General features: G+C 41.0%; 1 protein-coding gene across 2 annotated transcripts in view; it reads left to right on the top strand.

Annotated features, from left to right (window-relative positions):
• POLR1F (RNA polymerase I subunit F) overlaps positions 1–27111 on the top strand; it is a 208225-nt gene that overhangs the window by 152089 nt on the left and 29025 nt on the right. Inside the window, exon 5 of one of the 2 annotated variants that reach the window (XM_087917422.1) lies at positions 7738–8850. The exons of the other annotated variant lie outside the window; for it this stretch is intronic. Coding sequence (XP_087773548.1) covers positions 7738–7882 — 145 coding nt within the window. The 3' untranslated portion in view covers positions 7883–8850. Of the gene's footprint in view, positions 1–7737; positions 8851–27111 lie in introns of those variants that run through there. 2 annotated transcript variants of the gene reach the window in all.

Genomic DNA, 27111 nt, shown 5'->3' with positions numbered 1-27111 from the left:
ATCTATTAATTGCAATATTTTCCTTGATTCTCTCTCCTTTCTCAATTTATATGCTAACCATCTACCTGGTTTATTTGCATCTTCAAAGTAGTTCTGTTTAGCACCTCTAATTTTCTGTGCTAGTTCTTCTTTTTCTATTAGACCCATTTTATGTTTGGTTATATCCATTTTTAACTTAACGTCCTTTTCTGTGGCGTTTTCTGTAACTCTTTTTCAAGTCCTTTATACTCATCCTCTAATGCCTTAGAGACTAATCTTTTCATGGTATTCCTTTTCCTTGTATAGTTATTATAAAGCCTCTGGCATATGCCTTCATTGTATCCCATACATTCTGGATTGATGTATCTTCTTTTTTGTTTTCTCTAAAGAAAAAAGCCAGTTCTTTCTCCATCCACTGTGTGAAGTCTTTTCCCTTTAAAATAATATTATTTAACGTCCATCTAGATCTTCTTCTTTGTCCTTTCCATTTAATTGTCATTGGATTGTCATCTTCCCAAGTACTTGTTTCAATATTTATTTCTTGAATATTAGTTAACAATTCTGTTGACATCCATATCATATCTATTCTGGATGTCTATTTGAGTAGGTGTATTGTTTGGTTTTAGCATTTCTTTCTCTCCATGTATCTTTTAAGTATTTCATCTACCATTTTAAAAAAAGATTTAGGGAGGGTCTTTCTGTTTTGCTTTATTGTTTTCTGTGCTGTATAGTCCAGTTTATTGTCTACAATTCCATTAAAATCTCCCATCATAACTGTATTAGCATAGTCCAGTTCAATTATTTTCATATGTAATTTTTTATAAAATTCTTCTTGATTGTCATTCGGGGCATAGATTGCAATCAGGAGTGTTTTTGTATTATTGCCCATTATTTCCACCATTAGTATTCTTCCATCGTCATCAGTATAAATCAATTTCACTGGGATAATGACTTGAATGTATAAAACCACTCCTCTTTTCTTGCATTGTGTCAAAGAAGTAAATATTTTCCCTAATTTTGGCTGTATCAACAATTGTTTGCTTTTTAATATGTACTTCTTGTAGGCAGATTATATCAAATTTTAATTTCTCTAATTTATGGAAGGTTTTCCTTCTTTTAACAGCTGAGTTAAGTCCATTTATATTAATTGTAATCAATTTTTTCTCTTCCATGGTTATATTTTGTAGTTGGGTTTAACAGTTCTCGTAGATCTTGGTTCACGTTGTTCTTTGGCTTCCTCCTTTCCACCCACTGCACCTTCTTTTTCAATCGTCATTTGGCAGTCCTCTTGGAATTCAATTAGTGAAATTTCTTTTTCTGCCTCTTCTTCTTTCCCTCTAAAAAATTCTGTATAAAAAGATTCAGCTTTCTCAATTGAGTCAATTCTATATCTCTGTTCTTGTCATGTGAACATTAAACCTTCTGGAATCAGCCATCTATAATTCACCTCTTTTTTAAGTAGCATTTTGGTCAGGAATCGGTATTGTCTTTTCATCTCTCTCACTCTTCTGGGTACTTGTTTCAAGACCACAATCTCCTTGTCTTTGTATTTCAATGTTTTCTCTCTTGCCACTTGTAATATTTGCATTTTAATGGCTTTTTTTGTAAATCTGATGTGAACTTCTCTTGGTAAGCTATTTCTCATTGCATATCTCGTGAAGACTCGATAAACCTCATCTATTCCATCCATCATCTTCTCTTCAGTTATTTCCAAAGCTTCAGCCAATATTTCTGTCATTATCTCAGCCAGGTTTTGTCCCTTTTCTTCCTCTATGTTTTGGAATCTAATATAAAATTCTGATCTGTCCATCTCCCATCTCAGCATACCACTTTTATCTTGTTCAACCATAGTTAATCTGTTCTCAATATCTCCAATATCTCTTGTCTCTTTGTTTATCTTCTTATTCAATTTTTTGGAATCTCTCATCGTACTTCATCATCATTTGTTGGATGTTCTCCACCTTTTCATCAGTTTTCCCTGTTCTTTGTTTGATATTCTCTTTTCAATATTCTCTGTTCTTGTTTGAATATTTTGAATTCCTTGCATAATCATCTGCAGGGTCACTTTTTCTTGTTCTTTTTCTTGCCGTAACATTGTCTGTATTGAATGTTGTTCTTCAGATGGTGGAGAGGAAGAAGTTGAGGAACCAGGGGCTGTTCATTTCCTACTCATTTTGAGCAATTCAAAATCATCAGGTTCTTCTAGACCTTAATCCAATTATGAAATAACCAATTGCAATTCCAAATAAAAATAGTAGGAAAAAAGAAGCCAAATAGTAATAATAATAAAAAAAGAAAAATAATTCTTCAGGTTCTTGTATACCTTAATCCAATTGATTGGTTAGATAACAGTAAAAATTCAAAAATGAAGGAAAAGACCATAAACACACACAAAAAAGAAAAAGTTGTAAAATCCTAAAAAAGGTGGAAAAGTGAAAAATAACAAGCTAAAAAAGAGAAAGGGCAGATTCTTCAGGTTCTTCAACACCTTAATCCAATTAATGGGTCTCAAATATAAAAGGATGCATAAGAGAAAAAAAGGCCAAAAACTAAAGAAAAAAAAGAAAAAAAACCAATATGGAAGGTAGATGGAAAGACAAAAATACCAGGAAGGGAGAGAGAGAAAAAGGCTACACCCTTAAAAAGAAAAGGAAGAAAATCATTAATGCTAAAGCTTTTCCTTTAAAATAAAGAGCAAGCGTAGAAATTTAACTTCAAAAGACAAGAAAAAACAAACAGACAAGTTCCAAAGGGCCAGAAATCCAAATAGCTATTACAAAAGGTAAACTGATGAGGAGCGGTAGCGCAGCTTAGAAAAAATAAAAAGAGCACACTGCACTTTGTTTAATTATCCAAGGCTCTTATTATAACTCTTCTCCAGAGACTTATCACCTTTTCTTTTGCGATAAGCTTCAACACCAGACTCCAGATGTTGATAGAAACCCAGAAGAACACCTGTAATAATACTCTCCCATGCTCTTCCCTCTATCTTATCCAATAGCAATGTCCTTGAAAAGAAGTCTCAATTCTTTCTCTGCTTTGTCTGCTCAAAAGAGAAATAGAATATTTCCAAGCCTCTAGTTGGCAGTGTTACAAAGTTTCTTTTGCTTTCACTTTCCCCCTCCTTTTCCAAGCAAAATATAATAAGAATTAATTAAAAAAAGAAAAAGATATTTAAAAAAAAACTAAAAGGGAATCTCTAGCCTAAAATATTATAAAATCAAAAAGGAGAAAAAGAATAAATAAAAGAAGAGAAAAAAAACCAGTCCAGTTTCAAAGTATAAGATCGCCTGTAAAAATCCAACAATGAGAATATATATATATATATATATATATATATATATATATATATATATATGGATCTTTGGTTGTTCGGGTTTTCTCCCGCGTAAGATTCAAGTATCTAGGCAACGCTTTCGATGAAGTCTCATTCATCATCTTCAGGCTTCTGTCTCCGGCTCTGTGCTTCTCAGAGTAATGTGAGATTGCAGCTGCTTCCTCCTTTTAACTGCCAGTGGGGTGGGACTTGATTGGGTGGGGGCTTGGCTGTGTTCTGATTGGGTGGGGGTGTGTTCTCATTGGTAGGGGGTTTGGCTGTGTTCTGATTGGTTGGGGGGTTAGCCGTGTTCTGATTGGTTGGAGGCGTGTTCTGTTCAGGTGGGGGCTTGGTTGTGCTCAGGTTAGTCTTAGTTGCTGGGGATTTGAGCTGGTGAGTTGTGATCTTGCTGTTTGGCTTCTAGTACGTGGTCCTGCTGCATCTTCATAGTGGGTGTCAGTTTGCTTCATGTATGGCTCAGAGGGGTTTGAAGTGGGTAGTGATGCAGCTGCAGTGCAGCTTCTGGTCCATGGTCGTGTCTCATTTTCTGAATGGGTGGGAGTCTGTTTTCTATATGGAAGTGTGGTGGTGGCATCTTGTGTGGCTCTCATGGGTGTGGGTCTGGTGTCCTTCTTCATGTTAGGTACTCGTCTGTTCATGAGGCGGGTTTCCAAATGGCTGGAAGGCGGGAGGTGTCATCTCGTTTGTTCATGCTGTGTGGGCGTTTTTCTATCTCTATGGCTTCTCTGATTATTCTGCTGTTGAAGTGTTCGGTTTTGGCGATAGTTCTGGTATTTTTAAAATCAATTTCATGTCCTGTGGCTTTGAGGTGTTGGACCAGGGAAGAGGTCGTTTCTTCTTTTTGATTGAGTTCTTATGTTCTTCAATGCGTGCACTTATTCTTCTGTTGGTTTGTCCAATGTATGTGGTAGGGCAGGCAGTGCAGGGGATTTCGTATACTCCTTGGTTTTCTAATTCGATTTTGTCTTTGGGGTTTCTTAGGATGGTGGATATTTTTCTGTTTGTGCAGAATGCTGTTTTGATGTTGTGTTTTTGGAGGATCTTGCTAATTTTGTCTGTAGTGCCTTTTATATATGGGAGGAGGGCTTTGCCGTTTTCTTGTTCTCTGTCTTGGATTTTGGTTGGGGTTTCTTTTTGGATTAGGTGGGTAATCTTCTTTCTTTGGAATCCATTGGCTGTAAGTACGTTGGTGAGAGTGTGTAGTTCGGTTTTTGGTGTTGTTCATCGGCTAAGCATTTTGTTCTGGAGATGAGTGTCTTGGCTACGGAATTGATCTGTGCTGGGTGGTGGTGTGAGAGTGCATGTAGATAGCGGTTAGTATGTGTTTTCTTCTGGTAGATGGTGTGTCCTAGGGAGCCATTGGATCTTTTGTATACCAAGACATCTAGGAAGGGAAGTTGATTGTTGGCTTCTGTTTCCATGGTGAATTGTATTTTGGGGTGTAGGCTGTTGAGGTATGTGAGGAAGTTGTTCAGTTTTTCTTTCCCGTGTGGCCAGATTATGAAGGTGTCATCTACGTATCTGAGCCAGAGTTTGGGTTTGTGGTCGTATTTTTCTAGAGCTTGCGTTTCAAAGTGTTCCATGTAGAGGTTAGCGATGACAGGTGAGAGGGGTGATCCCATGGGTGCTCCTTCTATTTGTTTGTATTTTTGTCCATTGTAGGTGAAGTATGTATTGGATAGGCAGTGGTTGGTTAGATCTAGGATGTGCTTGGGGGGTTGTATTTGTTTTGGATGGCTGTCAAGGCTTCTTTTATTGGCACTTGGGTGAAGAGGGATATGACATCGAAGCTTACTAGTAGGTCGCTAGGTTGTAAGTTTTGTTTCTTTATGATCTCGATGAACTGGAATGAGTTTCTTACGTGTGAGTTGATGGATTCTGCATAGGGTTGTAGTTGTTTGGCGAGGAATTTGGCCAGGTTTTGTAGAGGTGAGCCTATGGAGCTGACTATTGGTCTGAGTGGGGTTCCTTCTTTGTGTATTTTGGGAGACCATAAAGCTTGGGGCATCTGGATGATTTTTCTCTGGGTATGATTCCTTGCTGGATTTCTTCACTGATGGGGAGGCTTTTATTTTGGATTTGGTAGTTTTTCTAGGTAGATGGTGGGGTCTGTCTTTAGGGGTTTGTATGTGGGGTCTTGGAGTAGGTTGGTTAGCTTGGTTTGGTAGTCAGATGTGTTCATAACCACTGTCGCGTTGCCCTTGTCTGCTGGTAGGATTATTATGCTGGTGTCTTCTTTCAGGTTAAGTAGTGCAGTTTGTTCTTCTTTGGATAAGTTGCTTTTGGGTGGTTTGCTAGTGCAGAGGATGTTGGTGATTTCGAGTCTGATTTTGTTAGCATCATCAGGGTTGGTTTTGGTCAGGCTGGTTTCCACTCCGCATATGATGGTTTCTGTGGGGATGTGTTTGGGAGCGACAGCAAAGTTGAATCCTTTTGAAAGGACCTTGGTTTCAGCTTCAGTGAGGATCTTGTCTGAGATGTTGTGCAATGTTTGTTTCATGTGTGGCTGTGGGGAGGGGAGTTGGTTTCTGGCATTGTTGTAGTTTCCTGAGTTTGTTGGTGTGTGTGTCTGTCTTGAGGGTGGTCTGTGTTTGGCTCTCCAGACAGCGAGTTGTTTGGTTTGTCCCAAAGTAGAGGGTGAATCTTGTTGCTGAGTCTGAGGTGGAGTGTGAGGAGATCTTTGTTGATTTGGTCTAGGAGAAACCTTTTCGTGTGAAGTTCATTTCTAATTAGGGCCAGTTCTGTTCTTTTAAGGATGCGTTTGGTGGCTGCTGTGTTGGTGTGGAATTTCAATTGGAAGCTTGTGGGAATTAAATTTTGATCTCGGCAGTTGCATAGGAATGCAAGGTCACATAAAATGGAGGCTCTTTGGACTTCAAGTTTTTCATAAGTCCTGGTCAGATGGTGGGTTTCCTCCCGTAGAGGTGCAATATTTGTTTTCTGAGGTTCTCGGGTATTTGTATGTGGATCTTTGGTTGTTCGGGTTTTCTCCCGCGTAAGATTCGAAGTATCTAGGCAACGTTTCGATGAAGTCTCATTCATCATCTTCAGGCTTCTGTCTCCGGCTCTGTGCTTCTCAGAGTAATGTGAGATTGCAGCTGCTTCCTCCTTTTAACTGCCAGTGGGGTGGGACTTGATTGGGTGGGGGCTTGGCTGTGTTCTGATTGGGTGGGGTGTGTTCTCATTGGTAGGGGGTTTGGCTGTGTTCTGATTGGTTGGGGGTTAGCCGTGTTCTGATTGGTTGGAGGCGTGTTCTGTTCAGGTGGGGGCTTGGTTGTGCTCAGGTTAGTCTTAGTTGCTGGGGGATTTGAGCTGGTGAGTTGTGATCTTGCTGTTTGGCTTCTAGTACGTGGTCCTGCTGCATCTTCAACTCAATCAAAAAAGAAGAAACGACCTCTTCCCTGGTCCAACACCTCAAAGCCACAGGACATGAAATTGATTTTAAAAATACCAGAACTATCGCCAAAACCGAACACTTCAACAGCAGAATAATCAGAGAAGCCATAGAGATAGAAAAACGCCCACACAGCATGAACAAACGAGATGACACCTCCCGCCTTCCAGCCATTTGGAAACCCGCCCTCATGAACAGACGAGTACCTAACATGAAGAAGGACACCAGACCCACACCCATGAGAGCCACACAAGATGCCACCACCACACTTCCATATAGAAAACAGACTCCCACCCATTCAGAAAATGAGACACGACCATGGACCAGAAGCTGCACTGCAGCTGCATCACTACCCACTTCAAACCCCTCTGAGCCATACATGAAGCAAACTGACACCCACTATGAAGATGCAGCAGGACCACGTACTAGAAGCCAAACAGCAAGATCACAACTCACCAGCTCAAATCCCCCAGCAACTAAGACTAACCTGAGCACAACCAAGCCCCCACCTGAACAGAACACGCCTCCAACCAATCAGAACACGGCTAACCCCCAACCAATCAGAACACAGCCAAACCCCTACCAATGAGAACACACCCCACCCAATCAGAACACAGCCAAGCCCCCACCCAATCAAGTCCCACCCCACTGGCAGTTAAAAGGAGGAAGCAGCTGCAATCTCACATTACTCTGAGAAGCACAGAGCCAGAGACAGAAGCCTGAAGATGATGAATGAGACTTCATCGAAACGTTGCCTAGATACTTCGAATCTTACGCGGGAGAAAACCCGAACAACCAAAGATCCATATATATATATATATATATATATATATATATATATATATATATATATATATATATATATATATTACTTTGACATTCCTGTTTAAAATCGTCGCTTAGTCACTTCTGTCAAAACTTTTACAGATTCTTTCCTTTCCTTAGGGTGTCCTTTTCAAATCTTAAAATAAAGAAAAAATTCTCACCAAACCAGCACACTCTCTCTTTCTGTTCTCTTTCGTTTCAGAGCTGTCCCAACTTCAGCAGCTTTAATAGCTGCCTCTTCATCACTGGCAAGAAGAGCTTCTCCTGGATCTACCAGGGACTTTGCGATATCCCTGGGATCGACAGAATGCGCTCTTTACTTTCACCGTCTCTTCGGGACGGTTTAGATCCAATTGGACCATCCAGATATCAGCAGCGATCTCAGACCTCCAAGATCACATGCTGTATTGTCGGGATGCCAGCTCCTCCCACACCGAGCTGGCCATTTCTGACCACCACTGCAACTGCCTTCGGGAAAGGGAATAATGGCCAGCTGGGGAGAAGAGGTGCAACTCTTCTCGACCCTGCTGGCAGTCTTCCCCCTCTTCACTACCTCTACGGGGTGGCTTAGCCCCGAAACCAGCCAGCTCGGGCGCTCCAGCAGCGAGCACAGATCAAAACTGCGCACGATCGCAGATTTTGGTCTGTTGCCGAAGAAGCTCAAACCGGAAGCCTTTGAGCCTTATTGAGATTTGAACTGCCAAATTGCAGGCAGCTGGCAGTCAACTGAAGTGTAGCCTGTAGTACTGCACTCTAATCACTGCACCACCACAGCTCATATGGAATTATTTCCTTATTAATGTGGTAGTCCTCAACAAAATATCCATCACATTGTGTCGGAATGTCCAATAAGAGCTTACACCAACCCAATGTCGGATTTTTTCAACATAGACCACCCTATCCTTGAATGGCTGGGTGGACTGGACATTAACATTTGAACCACTATAAGTCAATTTATTGTCCATACTATAAATAAATAAATCCTTATTAAAATATAAATTGGCTTTCAGAACTGTTTGTACTGAAACTTATCCTTGGATTTGTTTCAAAAATGTTTCATTTCACTAATAGGTGAACAATGAAATCAGATACACAGACAATAACGCATCAATTTGATAAATTTCAATTTCTAGCTTAGAAAAATGGAAATAATTCATTAACAAAAGGCCTTGATCTGTAGATTAATGTTCCATCATCATTTTAATGTTCCATCATCATGGCTCTGAATTACCTTATTTCAAAATGAATGGGTATTATTTTTATTTATGTGTTAGATTTGTGTGCTGCCCATCTCTTTTTGATATTGCTGTCAATATATTCAATAAAATTAAAACATAAAACTTTATTGGGTCATTCTTGACAACTGGTGCTTCACGGATATGCCCACATAGTTTTCTTGAAATATGGATAGCAATATGGAAATAGTTTTCCAATTCTTTCTAGCTTATTTTAAAAACTTTCTAGTTTAGCTTTCAGCTCTGAGATTTCCTGGTTAATCAGCCATTCAAATGGTATCCAGATTTGACACTACTTAGCTTTTTTTCAAGCCCACCTGATTAATTACCTGACTGTGATTACTTCACAGTAGAGTATTCCTCAATATTAACCCTGGTATGTTACATTTCCACTATCGCTGTGTTGTGCTGCAAGAACTGTGGCATTCAACATTCAGTTTAATGTCTGTTGGGAGGAGATCTGTTATACTTAACTAATAAGCTTCTAGGCATCATCTGAACACATGCAATGCAAATTTTCTGCTTGGGTTCTTTCCATATGATCCATTTGAAGCTTTTTGTTTTTAAAATAGTGGTATTATGTGGAGGACAACTATTAAAATTCTCCAGTATGCTGACTCATGAAAGTCAGCATTGCTGTTTGTTATCAATACTGCTCTTAACGTAATGGCATAATTGCACAAAAAACATCACTCTAATATAATGGCATAATTATACAAAAATAATCTTTACCATTTCCCCCGATATTTCTTTCTCAGATTTCTCCCTTTCTAGAATCAAAGCAAGAATTGCCCACCTTTCCCCTCACAGGATATATTAAAGACATTTATTTCACAATGCACTGACTTATTTTACAGGATAGGAATACCAGGAAAGACTGGAAGTAGAAAGCCAATTATATGCTGATTCTAGTAGTGTTATTTTTTCAGATTAAATGCCACTTGGAGTTATAAAAACTAGCACTTGAAGCTGTCAGTTTTCTGAATGGCTTTCATATGTAGTTCTATCATAACAAGCCGAATGCTGGACAGTTCAGCTCCATAGGAGGGCTACAAAACTCTCAGAGAGGTTTAACAGCCCTTGAAATTATATCCCTAAAATGTAGAGAGCATGCTGATTCAATGGGAAAAGACATCAACTAAGCAAGTTATAAATAAACTCATTTATCACAGGCATTACTGTCCTGGTGAGTTCAAAGGCCATGCTAAGGATATACCAATTTCTCTGAAGTTCCATAAACAGTAGGAACTTTATTGTGTGTACAACAGGTTTCACATCCAAACAGCGATTTATGAATCCAAAGTTAAGAAGTGCTACTATCATAATTCTTGAAACTTAACTGGTTCTTGTACGGTGTCTTTTAAATCCATCATAATGTGAAACTTTTCTATTTAAGATAACTGGAAAAACAATGAAAGAAGAGGAAAGGAAAGAAGAAATTTCTTCTGCCTTTTAAACCAGCAACTTTTAACTGATAGGATAAAAATAGTTAAAGAATTCTCAAAAGCTTTTAAAAACAGAATAGCAAGGAATGTTGCTTTAAAGATATTTGTTGTATCTGCATATGTGTGTTTTTGACACTATTATTTAACTTCATATATAATTTAATTTAACATCTACATATGTAAAGGCTCAGGAAGATCAGTCCCAGCAAAGAGACTGACCATGACTTTCCTGGAAGTTCAGAGGAACCACAGTAAATGAAATGTTCCTCATATCATGTTGCGGACAGAGTCCACATTGAATTGGTGAAGCCCTTCCTTTATTTTTCATAAATGGTTAGAGGAATGGAAAATATTAAATCAGTATCAATGATTCAAAAGCATGATAGTTATATAATTATTTTAAAAAGCAATATGCCTTCTGTATAACTACACAACGCAACCTAGCATATCTCTACTGCTTCATGTTTTTGAGTATTCTATAAATATTTGGTTTGTCACTGTAATGTAATTGACCACATAAAATGTTGGTCTCATCTTCTGATATTATGATTTTTAAAATGAATATTAAAATCTAAATACCATAAGTGAACAGTTATTGCAATTTGCATTTGTAAAAAAATGAGATCATTAATGATCTCCATACTTAATTGCAATCAAAATTAATATTCATTCACTAATCATTTATGAAGACAGAGGGCAGCATTCTGTTAATTTTAGAAAGGAAATGTCAAAATTTCCTATTCAAAGATAAAAGGCATTCAAAAATTCCCTGTAGTTATTATAATCAATCTGACTTAATCCATTTGCTTCTTTGGTTTTAAAGTAAACATTTCTGATTTTTAATCCATAATTATATTGAATTTTATTTTATATAAAAATTACAATGAAAAAAGTTAACATAATGAAAGTCTTCTTTCAAGGATCACAAACTTTTTCATTTGATGTCCAATTTATTTTATTTGGTAAGTCACATTTCTCTTATTCTCTATTTCTGGTTTTGTATTTGATTCAAACTATTGTTATTAAAATTATTTCTTTTTCAGTATTTTCACCTTAAAGGCCTAACAAATCTTCAGTCAAACATTTGTTCAAATGTATCATCATGTAACTAATAAATATCATACTTAGATTCCAATTTCAGGTGGACAGAGTTGGTTACCTCCCAGAAGATTAACCTTTGAGTTGGTTCTGATTCATTAACTGTGCATATCAGCCATCAGACAGCAAAAAAAATTATTGCAATAAGCTCTGCTTCACTGTAATGGCTGAATACGATTCACCATTATCAGTACCATAATAGCCTTCTGGACAGCTGCCAGTTTTTTAATTCACTCCACCCACTCTTAATAATACAACAATTTTGACAACAAGCCCATGTTTTAACATTTTTCATAAAAACAAAATTTTTTAAAAATCAGCAACAGGCCAGAAAATATCCCCCTCCCTTTTCTTTCTTGCCAAGATCAACAGAAGGAAAATGTCAGTTTGGTCTGGTTCCAAAGAGAGAGGAAATTGAACAATCTTCATTCTTATTCTTTGACTAGTAGCATTGTGCACATAGAAAACTTGACTCTTAGGCTCATTTTGATGAATCTGAAGTCTAGATAAAAATGTCGAGGACTAGATTTGGTAATTTATTGCCAATGATTCTGCTTAGGATCTTTCAATACCACATTACAAATCAGTGTAATTTAGAAAACAACATGGTTTCTGCCACTTGACATAAGCCATATGTGAGTTCCTGAGCTACTATGCAAACTACAGCTATAAATTGTAAATTGTTAGGAATGAATTCTGTTTTTAAAAATCTGCCCTGAATAATTTTCTTAATTGTGAAGAATGAGTAATGATCTTGAAGCTTTTCTATAGCTATGGAAAGATCTCTCATTCAAATTATGGATGCTTTTTAAAAATGACACAAAAATTATACATGCTCTTAGAATAAAAATCTAAAACAAACTTACCCGTTTTATGCAATTTTAGAATTGTATAAATAACTAATGCAATGAAAGATTAAATGGCTTACAGTGTGAGAATTGCCTTGGGTTTTTCTGTTTTCACTTCCAGATTTTCTTTTGCTTTGCTTTAACAAGGATTTCCTGAATTATTTGATGAGAAAGGCCATAAATATTTTGATCAAAGTCTGAGTTCAAGTAATTTTATTAACATTTTAGAAACATTTTAACCGGCAAAACTAATTCATAGTATATACTAGATCAGTTCATTATGGGTTAGAATCCAGAATTTGTCTTAACTGTGTAGCAGAAATCAGATGCAAATACTGCCAAACTACATAAATGATCTGATAATAAATTTTATCAGTTATCTAAAGAAAAACAGTGTCTCAGAATGACATAATCACATAGAGCAAATGTTAAAACTAAGACTGTCCATAATTTCTCACAATCAACATCTTAATCATTCTAGACTGTGATTTCACTGATAATTTGAATTTAAGCTCAAGTATCAATTTGTTTAGATAGTAGTTCAATCAGTCACTAAAATTCAATGCCCTCCTTACTATTATGGACTATAATTATAATAAAACAAATCAGGATCAGAGTTCCTCGAGACCCAGAATCCAAACACAGCTAGGTAAAGATCCATCCACACTGCCCAAAGAAAATGAAGGTCTATTCCTAATTATTCCACTATATCTCAAAATTTGGAGATAGGACCAAATTCAGGACAGATGTCCGCTAAGAATACGCATTAGTTGTGATCCCTTTATGAGAATTCTCCCTTTATGAGAATACAAAATTGCCTCATAATTACATAAACGTATTTGTCTAGTCATATGTTAGAGTTTGCAGCAGAAATTCAAGTCCAGAAAACACACAATGACTGATTCAGCAGGATCATTAACTTCTTTATAACATAATGAGTATATTTTACAATACCATTTGTAGATTCTTTCAATTAACATAAGCAAAAACACAAGCAGCAGCAGCTCAGAGTAGAACTCTAGTTTCAGCAAGCAAACAAGACAGTTTCACTTTCAATTTTCAGCAAAGCACACAGAGCCAAACCACACCCAGGCTGTCACCTCCCATTGGTTGGTCTGTTGCCATGCTTACTCACTTGCTACTTTGTTGCTACTTTGTTAGCCAGTTAATGAATATACTCTGGAATCATATTATTGACAATTTGGACTGGCAATAGCATTCAGGGAATCTAGGAAGTGGCTTTTCCATTATTTCATTATGGGAAGATGCTACTCCTGTTGTATCTAATTATGAATAAAAGTTCGGGATACACAATATTATATTGGATAATCTAAATGATTGTTCTTCTGTTTTCAACCTTTCCGTTTAGGGAAGGTAATTGAGAAAATTGTGAAGCTAAATTTACAAAATTATCTGGACTTTTCAGTCAGCAATTAAGCTTAGATGTGAAACTGAAATTGTATTGGTTGTTTTCATGGGACTAGGGATAAGAAGTACAATAGGTGATTATCACTTATGCTCATGATGGCGAACCTATGGCACGCACAGGTGGCATGCAGAGCCCTCTCTGTGGGCACACGAGCGGTCGGTCCAACTCATCTCCACCGCGCATGCACGCCTCCCAGCTGATTTTCAGGTTGAGATCACGCTGCCTTCCCAGTCCCATTTGCAAAAAAACCTGGCCAAACTGTTTAACTTTTTCTCCCACTGGCTGGTCCCGCCCTCCCCTATCTGCCTCTCCTGCTTCCAGAGTCACACATGCTGCCTAATGGTTCTTTGGCTGCTCTTTGGTTCCTGCTCCTTGTTTGTTGTCATCGCGGCTGCTTGCTTGCTTGCTTGCTTGCCCGGACTCCTCACTTGACTTATGTGGCCTGCACAATTTTTGATAAGTTGCTGACTTTGTGGCCCCCCTCGCTTACTTACTGCAGCCCAGGTCCAGCTGCTCCCACTCCTGGCCTGCTTGCTGTCGGTGTCATCGCTGGTTGCATGCAGCCCTAGGACATCCACCCTCTTACCAGCCAAGAGCATTGCCACCAGTCGCTTCCCTGTGCCCGTATGCCTGCCTCATGCCCCAGGCGGCTTTTAACAATGCCACAAGAAAGGTCCTGGATCCACCTGGGCTGGTGGGGAGCATGATTCTGGCAGAGGGGGAGCAGGTATCCCTGGAGCCCTCGCCCACTCATGCTGCCGCTGCTGTCACCAGGAAAAGCTGGTGGTCTGCAGCGCATCCATGTTGGCAACAGGGGTGATAAACGGGGAGGAAGGGTACCACATGGGAGATGGCAGCATCAGAGCCTTTCCCAGATATCCCCTGGCCTTTGAGGGGAGGGCATGATGTCCTGCACTCCCCCCCTCATGAGCCGCAAAGCGCTCCCCTCCCCTCCCACAGTGCTTCTCTTCCTCCTTGCCAGAAGCACTCCATGCCCAGCAGGAAGGAGGAGGCTTGGTGAGGGCCAGTGACACTTTACGGCTCCTGGGGGAGAGGGGTTGAGACTCCCCTTCACAACATCTTCAGACATTGCTGGCAGCTGCTTCCTGCAGCTCAGGAGTTTCGTGCCCTTCCCGCTGCTGTTCAGCCTCCTCAATGCATGGAGGCAGGAGGCAGCAGCCATGACTCAGGTTTGCTAGGGAGACTGCAGTAAAAAAATCACCCCTGCCCTGCTTGGCCCTGCCCCTGCCTGCCTGCCCGCCCTGTCACCCCCATGTCTCATTTAAAGCTCTCATTTAGCTTAGCTCTGAGACAAAAAAAATATCCCCATCAGCGGGACTTCTATCTCTAAGCAGGAGGGAAAGCCATGAAGCGGCTCCCCATGAGCATGGAGAAAGGTTTAATCCCCTTTACCCTCCAAAAGCCCTTTCTACCCTCCCACCTTGTTTCTCAGCACCTCTTCTCCACATACAGGAGGAGCCACAATCTTGTGGCAATTGGCTAGCCTTGCAGCTAAGGGGAAAAGCGAGGAGGAAGCAGCTAGAGGAAAAGTTGGGGAGACAGGAGGAGCATCCCCCTTCCCAGACAGCCAGGGCTGTCTGCAATCATTACTGTTCCTCTTTGTGGGGGCAGAGCCCAATATCTTTTCTTTCGCTCAGCAGTCATGGCTAAGGAAGCACCAGAGCTGGGTACTTTAACGCCCATCACAATCCAAAGCTCGGCTTCCTGCTCTCGGTCTCCCTCTGTCACAGGTGTCAGTTCAGGAGCCATGTGGGGAGTGCTACAGAAGGCTTTGCTCTCTGTTATGTCCGTGGAACTGGTGGGGGTTCCCAACCAGGTCCGTTGTTTGAGCGGGAGCACCAACTGCTCCCATTGGTTGGCTCCGTTTGACAGTCGGCCATATAAGCCGGCTGTCGGGCAGAGCCAGCCTGTTGTCGCCCGCTAGTCTGCAAGTTAGCAAGCAGACGCGACAACCCTTTATTCCCTACAATAAAGCCTTGTTAGTTGTACGCTCTGGTCTCATGCCTCTTCCTTACCATCGCTCCACAACACTGGCGACGAGGATGGGATGGTCGAAGGGTGCCTTTCGCCATCCGTCCTAAATTGGACGCAGAATTAGACAAACTACTTAAACAAGGGGTGTTAGAACCTACTGATTTTGCCAAATGGGAGACCCCATAGTCACCCCACTCAAGAAGGATGGCAGTTTAAGGATCTGCGCAGACTATAAAACCACGCTCAACCGTTATTTACAGGTCAGCGCATACCCGTCCCTGTTATTCAGCACCTGTTACACACATTCGAACCCGGTACCATTTTCGCAAAGTTAGATATGTCCCAGGCATACCAACAGTTCCCTGTTGATGATCAGACAGCTGAATTACAAACCATAGCCACGCATAGAGGGGCATTCAAATGTAAGCGCCTCCAATTCGGGGTCAGTGTGGCCCCGGGTATTTTCCAATCACTCATGGAACGGATTCTCCAAGGTCTCCCAGGAGTTGTTCCGTATTTCGATGACATCTTAGTCTCAGCTACTAGCCGACCTCAACTCATTCAGAGGGTCAGGACAGTGCTAGAGAAGTTTAGGCAGCATGGCCTCAAACTTAAAAGGGAGAAGTGCGCCATCACCACTAGGCAGGTGGACTTTCTGGGTTATAGGATAGACGCCTCTGGCATCCACCCAATTGAGTCCAAGGTGAAGGCCATCCACGAGGCACCCACACCAACCAACAAGACTGAACTACAAGCCTTTCTGGGGCTCCTAAACTTTTACGCCTCATTCCTCCCGCACAAAGCATCAGTCGCTGAACCCCTACATAGACTCTTAGATAAAGACTCACCCTTGCATTGGGGACCCAAAGAAGCCCACGCTTTCAAATCAGTCAAATCATTACTCACATCGGAAGCGGTTTTAGTCCAGTTCGATCAACGCCTTCCTCTGGTCCTGGCTGCTGACGCATCCCCTTTTGGGATTGGGGCTGTCCTAAGCCACAGACTCCCCAATGGCTCCGAGGCACCAATTGCCTTCTTTTCTAGGACTTTCTCTACGGCAGAAAGGAACTACAGCCAAATCGATAAAGAGGCCCTGGCTGCGGTTGCTGCAGTTAAAAAGTTCCACGAATTCTTATTTGGCCACCATTTTGAACTGGTGACTGACCATAAACCTCTCCTAGGACTTTTATCTGGAGATAAGCAAACCCTGCAGGTACTTTCACCCAGAATGACCAGATGGACTTTGTTTCTGGCCGCCTACTCATTCAAGTTGGTGCATCGTCCTGGCAAGAACTTGAGTCATGCCGATGCCCTCAGTTGCTGCCCCCTGCCAGTCCCAGTCGAGGACCCTGCACCAATTCACGCCATTTTTGAGGTCAACGAACACAAACTTCCAGTGACAGCCGAAGACATCACGGCGCACTCAAAAAAGGACAAAATAATCGCCCAGGTTCTGGACTGGGTGGGAAGGGGGTGGCCGGAAACTCAATGTACAGTTGACTTTGTTCCCTTTAAAACCCGCCAGCAGGAACTGTCGAGGCTACAGGGATGTCTATTGTGGGGCACAAGAGTAGTCATCCCAACCACCCTTCGAGTACCCATCCTGAAGGTGCTTCACGAGGGCCATCCGGGCATCGTAAGGATGAAGGTGTTGGCCCGCAGCTACGTTTGGTGGCCCGGCATGGATGCTCAAATCGCCAACTGGGTAAGCTCTTGCCAACCTTGCCAAGAAACCAGGGCTGCCCCGCCCGCCGCCATGCCCACCAGGTGAGAAAGTGCTAGTGCCCCTTGGTCTCGCCTGCACGTCGACCTGGCTGGACCAGTGCATGGCAAGACTTTCTTGGTGGTCGTGGATTCCTACTCCAAGTGGATTGACGTGGCCTTGCTTCCCACGACCACCACCCAAGCAGTAGTCAAAGCCCTGACCCGTTTGTTTGTCACCCATGGACTCCCAGACATGCTGGTGTCTGACAATGGCCCGCAGTTCACATCATGTGAGTTCAGTATGTACGTGGCTAATTTGGGCATCAGACATGTCCTTACAGCTCCCTTTCACCCCGCTAGCAACGGGATGGCAGAGAGAGCAGTAAGGTCAGCCAAGGAGGCACTCGCCAGGTTTGGCTAGGAAGACTGGCACTCTAAACTGTCTCGCTTTCCTGCTTAGCCAACATACGACGCCTTGCACCACTACTAACAAATCTCCCGCCGAACTTTAATGGGAGACGCCTTAGAACCACCCTGGACAGGCTACACCCCCACTGCTGCCCAGACACCCCTTTAGGGTCTGACAGTCTGGTCAGAGACTTTGCCTTGCAAGACCTGGTGTTCGCCAGGAACTATGCAGGGGATCCTTTGTGGGTACCAGGTCAAATCGTGTCAGTCACAGGTCCAAGATCCTACAGGGTCCTCCTGGAAGATGGATGCTTGTGGCGAAGGCACGTGGACCAACTCAGAAGGCGACGTGCGGCTGATACCAACCCAACCCGACCTGCCAGCGCCAACGTCTCCCTGCCGGTGCCAGACGGAAGCTCCCTGTGGGACCCGGTTTCCCGATGAACAGGAAGGTCTACTGGAGAACCCGAGTTTCCAGCCAGGATCACCGACTCAGCAGCCGGCGTTCCAGTTTGCCAACCGGACCACGAGACTCGCCCGGGTCAGCCCAAGCAAAGGGACTCACCGACTTCGCAGAACACCGCGCCAGGGCAATCCCATGCCCCGACGACCGCCGAGGCACGTCCCGAGGGCCTGGACTTGTCACCAGCCAACAGTTCACCCGAACTGCGACGTTCTGGTCACCAGCGCAGACAGCCAACTTATCTACAGGACTACGCATGTTCCCAGCTGGGGGAAAGGAGTGTTATGTCCGTGGAACTGGTGGGGGTTCCCAACCAGGTCCGCTGTTTGAGCGGGAGCACCAGCCGCTCCCATTGGTTGGCTCCGTTTGACAGTCGGCTATATAAGCCAGCTGTCGGGCAGAGCCAGCCCGTTGTCGCCCGCTAGTCTGCAAGTTAGCAAGCAGACGCGACAACCCTTTATTCCCTACAATAAAGCCTTGTTAGTTGTACGCTCTGGTCTCATGCCTCTTCCTTACCATCGCTCCACAACACTCTCCTTCCTCAGTTCATCTCCAGGCAACAGTGTGTGTAGCGAGAGAACTGGGAGAGAGAGGGGGAGGGATAGAGAAAGAGATGGAGAAAGAGACAAAGAGAGACACAGAGAGAGGGTGGATAAAGGGAAAAAGAGGGATAAAAGGAGACAGAGAAAGAGAGAAAGAGGGAGAAAGGGAGAAAGGAGGAAAAAGAGAGGGGGATAAAAGGAAAAAGAGGGAGAAAGGGAGAAAGAGAGGGAGAAAGGGAGAAAGAGAGACAAGGACAGAGAGGGGGAGAGAAAGGGAGAAAGGGAGATGAAAGGGGAGAAAGAAAGATGAAAGAAAGAGGGAAAGGGGGAGAAAGAGAGGGGGAAGAAAGGGAGAAAGAGAGAGGGGGAGAAATGGAGATGAAAGAAAAAGGGAGAAAGAGAGAGATGAAAGAAAGAGGGAGAAAGAGAAAGAGGGAGAAGGGGAGAAAGAAATGAAAGAAAAAGAGGGAGATAGAAGAGATAGAAAGACAGGGAGAGAGAGATGAGATGTTGCTTCTTATGGAAAAGGGGAGTTCACTTTACCCCACCTGAAAGGGGAGAGGAGGTCTCTTCGTTATTATTTGAATAAAATGAAACCCACAATTTGTACCTAGTCTGGTTGTCCTTTATTTCCTGCTTTTTCAACCTCAGCTGCTTTGCGTGGCACAGCTAAGGTTGAAAAAGCAGGAAAGAAGAGGATTTTCAAATGCTGCACACCCGCTCACGGCACTTGTCCAGCAGCACAGCTGATGATTTCTTGCAAATGCTGTGAACGCACGCACAGTGCTCGTCAGGCATGGTCACGTGCATAGTACAATGGCCGCGTGCAAACGCGTGCTCACTGAACCAGTTGTAAAACCAGTTGGATCCCACCCTTGTGTGTTGACACTTCACAATAAATAAGTGGGTTTGGGGTTGCAGTGTGGGCACTCGGTGCCGAAAAGGTTCACCATCACTGACTTATGCCATTGTCTCAGGGGTGGTATTCAACTGGCTCTCACCGGTTCGGGAGAACCAGTAGCGGCAATTTGGCATGGTTTGTCGAACCAGTAGTAACTTCTGGCGGGCAATGTCCTGGACCCAGTCGCCTGCTCGCCACCCTCTCGCTTCTCCCGCCCACCCGATGCTCACTTGTGCTGCTCCTCTGTCCGCTGCTAGCCCCACCCAGTCACTCCTGCCCTCCTATGTGGCACACTGGGTCCTCGTGGCTTGCCTTTCTACCCTGCCTTCCCCATGTGGTGCCTGTGCCCAAACTGAGCAACCCTGATCTGCCTGTTCACAGGTAAGCCTGCAAGTTGTGCTAGTTCCTTCCTCACCCGGGGCCTTGCTGGGCCTCCACCCACCACTTGGAGCCTTGCCAGGCCTATCCACACTGCCAAGGGCCTTGCCAGCGTCCCCACACTGCCTGGGGCCTTGCCAGACCTCCCCTGCCACCCCTGGCCTTGCTAGGCCTCTCCCACCTTGCACCTATTCTGGGCCTCCTCCCGCCTGGCCGCCGGCTTCTTGACATGAGCAGAGGCTGCTGGTTGGAGCAAGGAGAACCGCAGTGCTGGGCTCCCGTGGTGGCTAGTGCCAAGGGCATAGCTAGAATTGGAAAAAAAGGCTGTGCATCTCTGGTGGAAAGAACCAGAACTTCTTGACACGAGAGCAGCCACTGCCTCACTCGCATCTTTTCATCCAAGCTGCTGGGTGTTGGCCCAGTTCTTTCCACCAGAGATGGTTCTTTCTGCTGAAGCCTAACACTGTGGTTCCCCTTGCTCCAACCAGCAGCGTCTGATCGTGTCAAGAAGCCAGTGGTCAGGCGGGTGGAGGCCAAGGTGAGACTCCATTTCCAGTCCAGTCCAGCTGATGGATGAGTGAGCAGGCGACCCTCAGCGTGATGCAGTGATGGAGGCAGCCGGAGCATGCCATGGCCATTCGCTTTCTCTGCTGTGCTGGGGCTGAGAGGGGTGGTGAATGTGCCCCGACAGGGAGGGAATGAACTGCTGGGGCTGCTTCCTGCAGCCGTGCCGCTGCCACTGCTGCAGCCATGGTGCTCCAAAAGGAAGGGCGGATGGATGTTCCAGGGCTACTGTTTTCTTCGTTTTCCTGCTGCCTGCTGCTCTGGAGCTCACTGGATCAGTTCATCCCAGACCAGGTGTGTGTGTGTCATGAGAGAGAGTTTGGTGTGGGTGTATGAGATAGAAAGAGACAAGGAAGGAAGGAAGGAAGGAAGGAAGGAAGGAAGGAAGGAAGGAAGGAAGAAAGAAAGAAAGAAAGAAAGAAAGAAAGAAAGAAAGAAAGAAAGAAAGAAAGAAAGAAAGAAAGAAAGAAAGAAAGAAAGAGAAAGGGAGGGAGGGAGGGAGAGAGAAAGAGAAAGAAAGAAAAAGTAATAGGAAGGAAGGGACAGAGAGAGAGAGAGAAAAAACTCTGTGCTATTATTTTTAATTTTTCAATTATTTATCATATATTAATATTTTACACTGTCCCTGCACCTAGAATGATTTTACTGCCTTTCTTTTGCCCAGGTATTTTTCGGTTTACAATACATGCATTCAATGCCTATAGTTCAGTGCATAAATACATGTGTGTTTAACAGAGTTGAAAGGGACTATGGAGGTCTTCTAGTCCATCCCCTTCTCAGGCAGAAAAACTGAGGATGCCAAACTCTGAATAGAAATCCTGGGAAAGGTGTCAGAATAATACTTAGAAGGGACTTTGGGGAAACCCTATACCATTTCAGAGAAATGGCTGTCCAGTGTTTTCTTAAAAACTTCCAGTGATTGAGCACCCAGAACTTCTGGAGACAGGCATTTCCACTGGTTAATTGTTCTCGCTGTCAGGAAGTTTCTCCTTAGTTTTAGGTTGCTTCTCTCTGTTCAGCTTCCATCCATTGCTTCTTGTTTGCATTCTGCTTCTTTGGAAAATACATTGTCCCCCCTCTTTCTGGCAGCCCCTTAAAAGCCTGTTGCCTATCATACTCATGGGTAAAGCATGTGAGCCATTTCCTCCTTTCAGTGGTCTATGAAAGTACATCTATAGTATGTAAATAATAAAGTCAAAAAAAGGTGAACATTTTTACAGAACTATAGATATACTGAGGCTGGGTGTGACAAGGTGTGAATGGCTGGGAGGAGAGAGGCCAGGCAAGGCACCCCTTGATGTGAGTGACATTGAGTTGGCCATGCCCAACCAGTCGCACACTCTCCCAGTCTCATGACCACCAATCATGCCATCCAGTCACATGACCATCAAGCATGCCACCCAGTTACATGACCACCAAGCCACGCCCACCAAATAAGCCACACACACAGAACTGGTAGTAAAAAAAAATTGAATCCCACCACTGCATTGTCTGCTCCTGACTATACAACTCATTCGCAACTCACTCTAGATAGACCTGTCCCTGAAGACCATTTGGAAGTGGTAATAGTAGTTATGGACTGTTGAATTGTTCTGGGCATAATTCAAGTTTGTAAAATTAACTTTAAAAACCTTATATGGCACAAAAACTGGGTATTTCCAAAACCTAATACTTCTGGTGAAATTTGCCTGCCAGTCAAATCAGGAAAGCTCATTAAAAATGAAATAACACAGCCATCAGGAATCCAATGCTTGATACTTCTCCATGAAGTTCCACCCGTCCCTTAATATATCTTTTCTTCTAAAGTTAATTAGTTCTATCCTGATAGACTCTTGTACAATGGTTAAGGCCTTGTTCTTTCAGAAGACTTTCTGGAATGGGACCGAAAATTTATTTTTACTCTCAAGGTTTGAATATTGTTGATTAATGGAGTGGTGGTGTGATCAATTATTTAATTTTGTTCTTTGTATTGCTTTAATTTTACTTGCTAGAGCAGATATTGTAAGTTGCTTATAATCTTCAAACTGCAGTAGCATGGAAGCCCAACTGACTGAGTAACTAAATGTTTAACCATATAAGTAAATTGTTTCCGTATAATCCATCTAAAAAACTCAGTTATTAATAATTTAAATATACAATTAATTATAGAGTGCATGCTTGGATTTGTTTATTTGAGTTTAATATTCAGAAATCTTCTATGACATTTTGAGTTTCATCTGAAAATACCTACAAATTAATACTGTAGTAAAAATGATTACCACTATTAATTTTATAAATACAGAAAGAATCCAATATGTCACTAAGTACTGTATATTGTATTTGTCAAAATGAAAATGACATATGCAATATACTTAGAAATAGAAATACCACAAATAAGGTTAATAGTCAATATGTATATTTACCCATGTAAACACAGAAAACACAATTCTCAAAATAAAGAAATTATAAATTTTTCTAATAAATATAAGATAAAAATCAGGGCAAGTCTGTTGTGTGATGTATAAAGAAAAAGAATTTATTGCCCACAGGGCCAGGTTATGATATTTATTTTGTCTATATCTAGGAAGAAAATAGCACCATTTCCATTTCTATGCAGTCAGTATATTATAAGTCAGTTGGACTAACTCTTTTCCAGCTCTGTTGATAAAACAGGATTTTACTGCTTTTAAGGTCACATGACTGAATAACAGAAAACAAGGTTGGAAGAAACCTTGGAGGTCTTTTTTGTCCAACCTCTGCTCATGCAAGAGATCCTGTATCATTTCAAGCAAATGGCTGTGCAATCTCTTCTTTAAAAACCTCCAGTGATGAAGTATCTATTTCTGAAGGCAAACTGTTACACTAATTAATTGTTCTAGCTATCAGGAAATTTCTCCTTATTTCTGGTTGATTCTCTCCTTGATTAGTTTCAATCTATTGTTTCTTGTTCTGCCTTCAAGTGCTTTGGAGAATAGGTTGAGCCCTTCTTTGTGGCAGCTTCTGAAATATTGGAACATTAGTATTCTTCACCCCTCGACCTTCTTTTCACTAGACATACCCAATTCTTGTAAAGTGTTCATATGTCGCTTATTATCTTTGTTGCTCTTCCTTTCACTCTTTCTAGAATCTCAATATCTATTTTATATTATGGCAACCAAAACTTGATGCAATATGGCTTACTAACGCATTAAGAAGTGTTATTGACACTCTACCTGATCTTAATTCTATCCCTCTATTAATGCAACCTAGGATTATGTTGGATTTTTTGGCAGCTGCAGCACACTGCTGCTCATATTTAAGTTATTGTCCACTAGGATTCCAAGATCCTTCTCACAGTTACTACTATTAAGTGAAGGACCACCTATAGTATAACTGTTCTTTTGTTTTTTCTTGCCTAAAGTGTAAAAGTTTACTTTAATCACCATTGAATTTCATTTTTTTTATATAGTGTTCAAGTTGTAGAAATCATTCTGGATCTTGATCTTATCTTCTCAAATGTTATTCCCACCATCTTGGTATTGTCTGCAAACTTGATAGATTCCATATCTGTCTCCTCATCTAAGTTGTCTATCAAGATATTGAACTGTACTGGGCATAAGACAAAACCTTGGGATATACATGCTTCCCTCCATGTAGATGTAGTTCTATTGAATGTTGGGTATGGTTGGTCAGCCAGTTATAAATCCATTCCATCATCCAGTCCTGAATTATACTGTCTAACCCACATGTTTCTACCTTATTAAGTAATAGATTGTGGTCTACTTATCAAATGCCTTACCAAAGTCCAAGTAAATTATATCCACAGCATTTTGATCTGTTTTTGACAAACGTATATTGACTTCTGTTTATAACTCTGCTTGCTGCTAGGTATTTACAGATTCATTGCTTGATTCTCTTTTCCAAGATCTTTCAATGTATTGATCTCAGACCAATAAGTCTATAGCTTTCTGGATCCATTTTCCCATTTTGAAGATGGGAATCATTTCATCTGCTTTCCTGCTCTCTGGAAGATCTCTGGTACTTTCAAAGTAGGATCTTTGAAAGACATGTTTCAGTGATTCTGAGATCATGTCTGCTAGTTCCTTCAAAACCCTGCAATGTAATCTATCTGGACTTGGTGATTTCAATTCATCTAGAATGGATAGGTGTTCTCTTACCATTTTCTTGCCAATTTTGTCTTAGTTGGCTGAGAAGGCACAAAGTAAGCAAAACATAGACTTTTCTATTATAATGTTTGGTTGATACCCTCTCAGCATCTAACTGTCTAAAATGGATGCCTCATTGATGATGGTAGGGCTGGTTCTATTTTTGTTATGCCTGCTTTTATCTTAAAGGTATTCAGCAGAATATGCCAGCAGCATTTGAAAAAAAAATGCTAATAATTTGATTAGAACAGAAAATTGCAACCATCTTTTTAACTTTAAATGTTAAAATTTTATGGGATTTTATCTTTTCATCAAAGTCATTAATAAACAATGTAAAAAGAAGGAAGCTAAAAGATTGCAATATATTAACACAGTTTTTATTCTTATGATTATTCCAATTGAGAATAAATATGGCTTCAAGCCAATCCACATATTAGTGTATTAATCCCTCTACTTGTTTCTTTAAACATTTAAAGAATTCTATTGTACATGATCTCATGTGATTAATATTTTGTCAACATTGTGTAAGAACTCTTATGAAACAACAGGTTCTCTCTCTCTCTGTATGTGTGTGTTTGTGTGTGTATCTCTCTGTCTGTGTGTCTCCCATCCTCCCTCCCTCCCTCCCTCCCTCTTTCTTTCTTTCTTTCTTTCTTTCTTTCTTTCTTTCTTTCTTTCTTTCTTTCTTTCTTACTTACTTTCTTACTTTCTTCTTTCTTTTTCTGTCTCTCTCTTTCTCTTTCTTTCTTTCTTTTTTATTTCTGTCTCTCTCTCTCTTTTTTTCTTCTTTATGGATTTTTGCCTTAGAAGTTCAACAAACAAAAATGAGTCTTCTTTTTCTTTACTACAGCAACTCCACACAACTGCTTTAATCTGCCCCAACCCAAATCGAGACATTTTATAATAGTTACTTTGTTTGAAACATGTGGCATTGCCAGATTAATGCAATTATTATTTGACAAGTTGAACAACTTCTTGTACTTTAATTTCAATTTGACTTTATGTATGCCCCGTTTGGAACTCCCTGTTAAAAGCATTGAGCTTTTATAATGTTTCTTTGATAATGTTTCCTTTCCGTATTATATTTTTAAAACTTTTTTTAAATCACATAATCTGGATGTTTGGGGGTATTTTTAAAAGAAAAGATGCTCTTTTATATTGTTTGCTGTATTTCTATCAAATTATTGATTTATTTAGTGGAATAAGGATATAGTCAATGTTTTGTGTTATGGTAACACATATATATATTCCTGTCTCAGTCATTGCAACTTGTTACCATTTATAGCACAAACATGGTTTCTTTAAAAAGTCTCTGTAAAATTACTGAAACACCTAGAAGATTCATCTGCTCTTAATTGATTTGTATTAGCAATGAGAAATACTTGGAACTTGAAGGCTTAAAAACCACCAGCAGTAGAAATGTCCTGCAACTTTTAGGTTTCAACCTATGCGATGTTACTTAGCTTCCACTAAAGTCATAGGTAGTTATAATGATATAGTTGCGATTTTAATAAAAATGCAGAACGTATCATAGATCTTTCATTAAATAAATTAAAAGGTCACTACCATTTCACTTCTCTAATAAAGAAGATCATGCAATTGTAATTTTTATGAAAGAGGAGGCAGGGATCTTCACATCTAAATTCAGAAATTGTATTCACAATGGGAAGAAGCAGGATGTATGACTGATATTTTAGCAGAAGTCATGGATTAAAATAAATGAGTAGCAATTCCAACTGCATCCAGATAGAAGATTCTAGAATTAATTATCATTACCCATACTAGTTATTCACTCTCTACTCTGATTGTTAGTGACCTATTATCAATTTAAACCATAACTTGCAAGAGTGGTGTAATCTATGTCTGCAAACTAAACTCCAAATAATCTATCAGGTTATTGTGGGTACATTGTTTATGTAAGGCCAAGACAATCTTTTTTGAAATATGTGTGTCTTATGAACATGGTTGCAATGTATTTGTTGAAGGATCTATTTGTTTATAATAGACTCCTTATGTTGTGAGATGGTTGTCCCATCTATAAACTCAAGTCCAAGTTAAGCTGTTCACTATACTGAATCCTTTCTACAACTTAGCTCACAATATAACTTAAATGTTATGTTAGCTTCTTTATTATATTTTGCTAGAATATTATGGATGTATATATGTATGTATGTATGTATGTATGTATGTATGTATGTATGTATGTATATAATATTACAGTGCATTTACAAAAAATAATACACTGACTAATTTCAAAAGGTAAGTGAAATAATTACCAACTCTCAAATACTGTATTATTATTGCACAGTAAAATGATTCCCAAGCTTGTCATCTTGAATTTTTTTAAAAATATGCTTTTTCTAGAAAATTAAACTTAACATTTATGTTCATTAAAAACACTAGCTCAGGGAGTTGAAACGTTCTGTAATAATAAAATAGAGA

Source organism: Pseudonaja textilis, chromosome Z, assembly GCF_049901715.1.
Source record: "Pseudonaja textilis isolate UNSWEBS1 chromosome Z, rPseTex1.2, whole genome shotgun sequence".
NCBI classification, from domain to species: Eukaryota; Metazoa; Chordata; class Lepidosauria; order Squamata; family Elapidae; genus Pseudonaja; species Pseudonaja textilis.
This window is presented reverse-complemented; position numbering and strand designations above follow the sequence as displayed.